Genomic DNA, 7,320 nt, shown 5'->3' on the forward strand with positions numbered 1-7,320 from the left:
TTGTGATGTTTCACTTATTTATTTATTTATTTTTCTTTTCTTTCTTCTGATAGTTTTGTTCTTTTGTTCTAAAGTGTCCTCTTCAGTGGAACTGGATGAATAAGACCTTTTCCTTTTTTTTTTTTCAATTTGATATTCTCTTTGATTTTTTCTTTTCTTCCCTCTTTTTCATTTATTCTTTTTTCATGTAATGCCTGCAATACTTTCCGTTTTTTGTTCTCTTCATCACTATCTTCACTGCTTGTACTGCTGATATCCAAAACTATGTCCCCTTTGAGGTCTACTTGGAGAATATTGTGGCATTCAAGTCAGGCGACCAGGGTAGCCACATTTTTTACAGCCCTCTCTGACACCGTCCTTGTTGCAACCTGGGACTGCTGTGATGCTGGTAAGAGGGGTCGCTGGAGCCTTCAGCTTTTGAGAATGTGTTCGCTTCCCGCTGGGCTGCAGGGACAACGCGTGGCCAAAGCAGCCTCTTCCTTCCACCTGAGCTGCAGCACCTTTGCAACAGTCAGGGAAGGCTCTATCTAGACCTGTTCAGTCTTTGGGGAAGCCTTTGAGAAATGTATTTTTAACAATCACCGTGTGCAACTCTGCCCATTAAGTGTTGAGAAGCCTTAATGCTCTAAAGTTTCTGTAAGCATTTTTCCATTTGTTATCCCTTAGGCCTCCCAATATCCCAGGAAGTTGATGGGGCTGAGGTGATTAAGCCCATCTGAGAGAGTAGCTCAAGTGATTTACCCAAGTTACCCGGCCTCCAGACCCTTAGTTCTGGTCCACAGAACTTGAGGCTGAAATTCAGTACTTCAGGGGGTCCTGAAGGCTGAGTTTCCTGAGGGCAGAGACCTACCTCTTATGTCTGTGGTTCCTTCCACAATGCCTGGTGCAATCATCCCAAGGCAGCAGGTTTAGTTGCTCATAGATACACGGAGGCCCAGGTCAGCAAGGAAGAATCAACCAAAGACTCTAGCCCCATATCCCCCTCCACGAGAACCCCCTCCACAGCATCCCTAACATATGACTCCCAGCCCCTGCGCACATCTCCAGGGAAAAGGACCTTCGTATCTCGCCATCAGCCTGTTTCATTTGCTCTGACAGTGAAAAGGTTATTTTCACTTCCATGCATTAATATCATTACCACCTCCACCATCAGAAACAGCTCACGTTTTTTAAGTGGTTACCATGTGCCAGGCACTGTGTGAACCTTTACGTGATTTATCTAAACACTTGATGGGGAAACTATTAAGAGAACTGAGGCTCAGAGATTACACAGCTGTTAAGGGGCGGGACCAGGATGTAGACGTCCCGGGAGGATGTGCACCAAGTGGCTCCTAACCACTCTTCAAAACTTCCTCCTTTGCTTCGGTGCTCCGAGAAAACACCTCTGCCCTCTACCCCCGCACTTGGGAGCCGGGCCCTACGGCCTTAACCTTCGGGTTTTCCCCTTAAGATCCCGCTCCCTCGGGCCCCACCCCCGAGTCCCCGCCTCCCCGGGTCCTGTCTCGGCTGCCTGACTCCACCCCCTGAAGCCTTACCTTCGGGGGCCCGTCCCCCGAGTCCCCGCCTCCCCGGGGGCCCTGCCCCGCCTCCCCGGGGGCCCTGCCCCGCCTCCCCGGGGGCCCTGCCCCGCCTCCCCGGGGGCCCTGCCCCGCCTCCCCGGGGGCCCTGCCCCGCCTCCCCGGGGGCCCTGCCCCGCCTCCCCGGGGGCCCTGCCCCGCCTCCCCGGGGGCCCTGCCCCGCCTCCCCGGGGGCCCTGCCCCGCCTCCCCGGGGGCCCTGCCCCGCCTCCCCGGGGGCCCTGCCCCGCCTCCCCGGGGGCCCTGCCCCGCCTCCCCGGGGGCCCTGCCCCGCCTCCCCGGGGGCCCTGCCCCGCCTCCCCGGGGGCCCTGCCCCGCCTCCCCGGGGGCCCTGCCCCGCCTCCCCGGGGGCCCTGCCCCGCCTCCCCGGGGGCCCTGCCCCGCCTCCCCGGGGGCCCTGCCCCGCCTCCCCGGGGGCCCTGCCCCGCCTCCCCGGGGGCCCTGCCCCGCCTCCCCGGGTCCTGTCTCGGCTGCCTGACTCTCCCGGCCCCCCCCCCCCGGGGCCCCGCCCTCGAGGCTGACATTCCAGGGCCCGCCCTGTCCAGCCCGGCCCCGCCCCGCCCCGCCTCCCTGGGGGCCCTGTCCCCGCAGTCTTACTCTCCCGGCCCTCCGCAGTAGCAGTAGCACTGCTGCTGGTTGGTGCGGTGGGGCGAGTCCCACTCGAGCTCTTCGGGCTGGTAGGACAGCACCATCTTCACGGCCTGCAGCGTCCTGGCGATGGCGCCCTTCTTTAGCGCGCCGCCTTTCTGGGGGGAGACAAGGGCCGGAGTCACCTGCGGGGTCAGGGCTGGGCCACAGGTGTCAGCATAGGGTTCCCAAGGGAAATGATGCCCAGGGTCTGTAGGAACCCGCAGATATTCCAAGGTTGTCAGAAACACAAGGAGCTTTTTCTCACCAATCCCAAACCCATTTTCTCTATCCCAGGAGGATATCCATTAATAATAGTATTAATAGTAACAAACACAATAAAAGTAACAATTACCAATATGTACTCGGTGTGGCATTTACATCGATTTTCTCTTTCAATAGTAAAGCACCATTTATTGGGGGCCTCCTACTATTGACACCAAACCCATGTCCTTTTTACAGTTGAGGAAACTGAGGCTCAGGGAGCCTATGGAACCCTGCCCAGGACATACAGCTGGTAAGCATCAGAGGCACCATATGTCCTCAAAGCCCAGGCATGACCCTTCTGCTTGGAGCTCAGGTTCCGTGATGGGGAGTCAGGTCTGAGCCCAGGGAGTCTCTGGGCTGCCTGACTGGAGGAGGCAGGAGACGCAGTGACTGGGAAGGAGGGAGGACTCACCCGCACAGCCAGAGCGAAGATGCAACGTCGGCAGAACCAAGGTGTGAGCAGGGGCTGGTCGGCACCACCTGCTATGGGGATGTGGCACTGCTGGTGGTAACCTACAGCAGAGGAGGGGGTGGTGAGTGCCGACAAGGAAGCAATGGCCCAAGGCCAGCAGACTCAAAGGCAAGTCCTAGGACCTCTGCCTCAAGCTGCTGGGAGATGGGCTGATGATGCCCACCAAGACTGCCAAGTTGGTTTCCAGGCTGAGGACTAGAAGACAGCATTGGCCAGTGGGAGGCACCAAGGTTTGGCTTCAGCACCCACACCCCATCTTTCCCACCTCTCCTCTCCACCTAGGAGGGCCCCAGACTGCATACTCTATCAGTTACTCCCCTGGCCCCGCACTCAGAGCCTGGCCTCCTTCCACCCTGGAACTCCCAGAGAAACAGGCAGCCAGCTGAGGCCCCAACAGCCGGGAGCAGTGGCCATCAGGGACCAGTGTGGGGGCACCTACAGCTTAGGGCCTTCTCAGTGTCCTGCTTGTCCCACTCACCCAGGCCACACTTGCCACAGATGAGGATCTCATTCAGTGGCCCTGATGTCTTCCCCAGGCAGATGTTGCACTTGGGCTCCTCTCCGGGAACGCCAGCTGAAAGAGAAGCACTCGAGGGTCAGGTTCGGCTCACGGGAATTAGAGGCGTCTTAAAATCACAGTCCAGGTGTTGAGTCTCTACTGCATGCTGGGCCTAGCACTGGGCCCCAAATGCCATCCCAATGAATCTCCCCAAACACTCTGAGGTGCCTACTATCTTTACCCCATTCTAAAGATGGGGAAATTGAGGCTCTGAGAGATTAAGTCCCTTGCTCAGCTGCTAAGTAGGAGAAGTGGGATTCAAACTCTGGCTATTTGACATCAAATCCCTTGTTTTTCTGACCACATCATGTTGCCTCTCCTGCCTGATTTAACTTGTTTTGTTAAACAGTTATGTTGAATAATCTTTAAATTTTTATTATGGGATAATAATAGAATGTTACAATGAAACTCCATGTTCTCATTGACAATTTTGAACTCATGGCCAATCTTGCTTCAACTACATTCCCAACCATTTCTCCCTTCTGTACTTATTTTGAATCAAGTCTTAGATACCCAATCATTTTTCCATGAATATTTCAGTCTGTATCTCTGAAAGATCAGGACTCACTTTTTTTTTTGGGTGGCTGGCCAGATACAGGGATCAAACACTGGACCTTGGTGTTATCAGCACACGTTCTAACTGACTAAACTAGCCAGCCAGTCCCTAGGACTCTCTTTTTAAAAAAACCCATAACTATAGTACTATTATTGCACCTAAAAATTAACATAATTTCTTCATATCATTGACAAATTCAGGTAGTGTTTACATTTCCAACTGTCTTAAATTAAAATGTCATAACAATTTTAAGTTCGTTCTTTTAAATCAAGATCCAAATAAAGTCCACACATGGTGACTCGTTGATATACGTTTTTAAAATTGCTTTTAATCTTCAGAGTCTCTCTTCATTTCTTTTTTTTTCCCTTTTTTTCCTCTTTTTTTGGTTGAAGAATACATATATTTTCATATGTGAAAGGTTTGTATAAATACATTTGGATGTGTATTTCTGTCTTATTTCCCCAACAGGCTGAAACTTTTGTAAAGGCAGAAGTGGTATCTCTTAATCTCTGTATCCCCAGGACCTCATGAAGAGTGTGGCATATAACAGATGTTCAAGACATGTTTGTTGGATAAATGGCCAGGCAGGGACCTTGCCTCTTGCTTCTGAATATAACCCCAGAAAGGTGGTGTCCACAGTGGGTCTTGGTAAGTCCTCGATGGCTTAATAAAGTGGCAGATCAATAACTACAGCATAACCAGCCTTATGCTCCCATCGTGGGAGATGCCAGGGGCTGCTGTTCTGACTGGGAGGAGCAGTCATCTGGCTGGGGAGACAAGCTGTTCCACAGCCAAGCACTATAGCACCTCCATGGTGCCTGGCACACAGTGGGCCTCGTACACAGGTCTGCTGAGGTGAACTGTCTTTCTTCACTAGCTGGCTCATTGTGCTTTCACTAAGAGGTGAACCAGGAGAGGATATCCTCATTGCTTTAGATGTTTATATGATACATTTAGGGTAAGAGGGGCTTGGAGAAGGATCTGTCTGCATTGGCCACACCTTCTTGGAGAAAGGAGCTATTTGAAAGCTCTGCTAACTTGCTGGGTTCTGTGGCCTCTCCTTGGCAGGTTTCTTGGAATCATCTCTTACAGAAACAAATTCTTTAGAAACTGCTTCCCTATAACTCAATAGCACTGGGCCAAGCATTTTGCATGGATTATCTCATTGAATCCTCACAACCACCTTATGAAACCAGTACTTTCATGATCTCCTTCTTTCATATGAAGAAACTGAGCCTCAGACAGTTTACACCATTTGCCGAAGGATATGCAGCTAGTAAGTGGCAAAGCTAGAACTTGGTCCAAGGTCTATCTGACCCTAAAACCTGCCTCTTCCCCACATAGGGCTGTCTCTTCTCCTGTTAGAGTATAAATGACAAACAGGTTTCTTCTTTCATGCTAGCTCTGACAGAGTGGTAGTGGCTGCTTGGAGCTCCATATTGAAAATATATGAATGTTGGGACTGACTACTGATGTCTGCCAAGCGCATGGGAAGGCAGAATGGTGGGAAGAGTGCCCCTGATTTGCCATCTCTGTAAGATAACCCAGCTCCCTTTCAACCCTGAAAGCTGGTCCAGCTCCATCCAGGCCTATCAATCTTCACTCCGCTGGTCCAGCTCTGCTTTCTTGGTCTTTCCCCCACCCCCAGCTCCTTGCCCCATGGATAGAGCTGCCTCCATTAATTTTAGTCACATATTAGTAGGGGGCACTGTGCTTGCATCTAGAGGTGACAGTTCTGATTATCTGGGTCCCTCCCTTTCCTAGCCCCAGAGCTGTGAGCAGCAGGAGATGCAGTGCAGCAAAGAAGCAAACACCGGCCTGAGACCAGTCCCCACCCTCTCAGCTCCTCCCTGAGCCACTTTGCCCACCTGCCCTGCGTCCCTTATGAGGTACGAGTACTCAAGGGATGGCAGATGTTGCAAGTGCCTTTCCAATTAAACACACGGCTGGTAATTGGATCATCTCAGGTGGGCTTGGAGTCCACAGACAAGGGCAGGTGCCAGGAGTAAGAGATGAAAGGAAAGAAGGAAAAAATGAAGATAGTGGAGGAGACAGGACCTAGGAAGGGTGGAGGTACCTGAAATCTTTGGAAAACTCACCATGCTGTATGTCCTTCCACAGGACCCAGTATTTGGAATTATCTTCAAAAGTCACAAGGCAGCTTTGCTTAGAACTGCTGACCTGGGACATGGAGAGGGAGGAGCGATGTGAGAAAGTGGCTAGGGAAGAGCCAGGCTGGAACATGGTCTTCCTCTCCCATTTTTGTCGTCTTGTGTTCCAGAAAGCAGTGCTAGGGTAGAAGGGGAAGGAGGATGGCATTCCTGGAGGTAGAGGGCTCCTAGGCCCTGGAGCTTGTACAGTCAGGGACTGGGGAATGACAACTCAGTGGGAACATTGAGGACAGAGAACAGGCCAGAAGGTCATCTGTGACCCTCAGTGCACTTTTCTAAAGAACTGTTTAGATGATGTTGGCCTTAAGGATGGTGCCTGCAAGACCAGGCTCTGGCTCCTTCCACTTTCAGCTTTTGGGCATGAGGGACAAGAAAGGAATTCCCCCAAAATCCCCCTACTCCCATCTCTGGAATGAGGGATAGACCCAAGGATGAGCAGAGAGATGCTGAACCTGGAAACAGGGGTCAGAGAGGAAAGGTTTACCCTCTTGATCTTCCCTAGGTAATACAGTCCATCTGTCCATCGGCACAGCACATACTGGCCCTCCGTCAGCTTGGACATCAGGTCTTTGAAGTTGTTCTTGGCCTTCGCCAGGGCCCCCTTGTTTGGGAGGTGGTTGGTGGCACCATAGGAGTCCCGAGTCCCTGGGTCCAGAGCTCGATTTTCCATCAGCTTCCACTGACACTGACAGAGAGCAAGAACAGGGTTTTTCCTTCTTTCTCCCCTGCTCCAAAAAGCCCATCAGGGGAAGGAAGGACACTACCATTTCTGTAACCTGTGCTATGTGCCAGACATGCTTATTATCTCACTGAATCCTCATGACAACCCTATGAAGGAGACATTATTATTCCCATTTTGCAGACAGAGAAACTGAGGTATGGCAAGGAGAAGTGGCTGATGGGCCAGAGGCAGAGCCATGGTTCATGATGAGGTGACCCGATTCTAAGTCTGTCAACTCTCTTTCTACACACCACACCGCCTTCTAAAGAGAATTAATCTCAACAAACACAGAGCAAAGGCCCCTGCCCAGGGGGCCTGAAACACACTCCCTAACTTTGGAGGCTGAGGCTTTATCCCTTAAGCAAACACAC

General features: G+C 52.0%; 2 protein-coding genes across 4 annotated transcripts; both read right to left on the reverse strand.

Annotated features, from left to right (window-relative positions):
* Positions 1-303: 303 nt before the first annotated feature.
* On the reverse strand, positions 304-2,100 carry LOC103587303 (collagen alpha-1(I) chain-like). Its single transcript, XM_008568779.1, has 2 exons — positions 1,536-2,100; positions 304-500 (listed from the first exon to the last, which is right to left on the reverse strand). Exons 1-2 carry the CDS (start codon positions 2,098-2,100, stop codon positions 304-306), a joined length of 762 nt encoding a protein of 253 aa, XP_008567001.1.
* Positions 2,101-2,225: 125 nt separating this feature from the next.
* LOC103587299 (PHD finger protein 19-like) lies at positions 2,226-6,908 on the reverse strand. 3 transcript variants are annotated; one of them, XM_008568775.1, is made up of 5 exons: positions 6,713-6,908; positions 6,157-6,238; positions 3,421-3,516; positions 2,883-2,983; positions 2,226-2,318 (listed from the first exon to the last, which is right to left on the reverse strand). In XM_008568775.1, the coding sequence occupies exons 1-5, from the start codon at positions 6,896-6,898 to the stop codon at positions 2,307-2,309; spliced, it is 477 nt and encodes a 158-aa protein (XP_008566997.1). In that variant the 5' UTR covers positions 6,899-6,908; the 3' UTR covers positions 2,226-2,306. The 3 variants fall into 3 exon arrangements, with proteins under 3 accessions (XP_008566997.1, XP_008566996.1, XP_008566995.1); XM_008568774.1 differs by lacking the exon at positions 2,226-2,318 and having other exon boundaries at positions 2,601-2,969; XM_008568773.1 differs by lacking the exon at positions 2,226-2,318 and having other exon boundaries at positions 2,601-2,983.
* Positions 6,909-7,320: the final 412 nt, after the last annotated feature.

Source organism: Galeopterus variegatus, unplaced genomic scaffold (assembly GCF_000696425.1).
Source record: "Galeopterus variegatus unplaced genomic scaffold, G_variegatus-3.0.2 Scaffold439, whole genome shotgun sequence".
Lineage (NCBI taxonomy): Eukaryota > Metazoa > Chordata > Mammalia > Dermoptera > Cynocephalidae > Galeopterus > Galeopterus variegatus.

What these genes read in the sequence shown, in the direction of transcription:
- LOC103587303 (XM_008568779.1), bottom strand. Translation starts at nt 2,100, where the DNA reads ATGTCAGCCTCGAGGGCGGGGCCCCGGGGGGGGGGGGCCGGGAGAGTC. An exon ending in CGGGGGACGGGCCCCCGAAG is followed by an intron (nt 501 to 1,535) that starts GTAAGGCTTCAG and finishes ACTGTTGCAAAG; the next exon opens with GTGCTGCAGCTCAGGTGGAA.
- LOC103587299 (XM_008568773.1), bottom strand. Translation starts at nt 6,898, where the DNA reads ATGGAAAATCGAGCTCTGGACCCAGGGACTCGGGACTCCTATGGTGCC. An exon ending in ACCTAGGGAAGATCAAGAGG is followed by an intron (nt 6,239 to 6,712) that starts GTAAACCTTTCC and finishes TCCATGTCCCAG; the next exon opens with GTCAGCAGTTCTAAGCAAAG. An exon ending in CTGTGGCAAGTGTGGCCTGG is followed by an intron (nt 2,984 to 3,420) that starts GTGAGTGGGACA and finishes CCTCTGCTGTAG; the next exon opens with GTTACCACCAGCAGTGCCAC.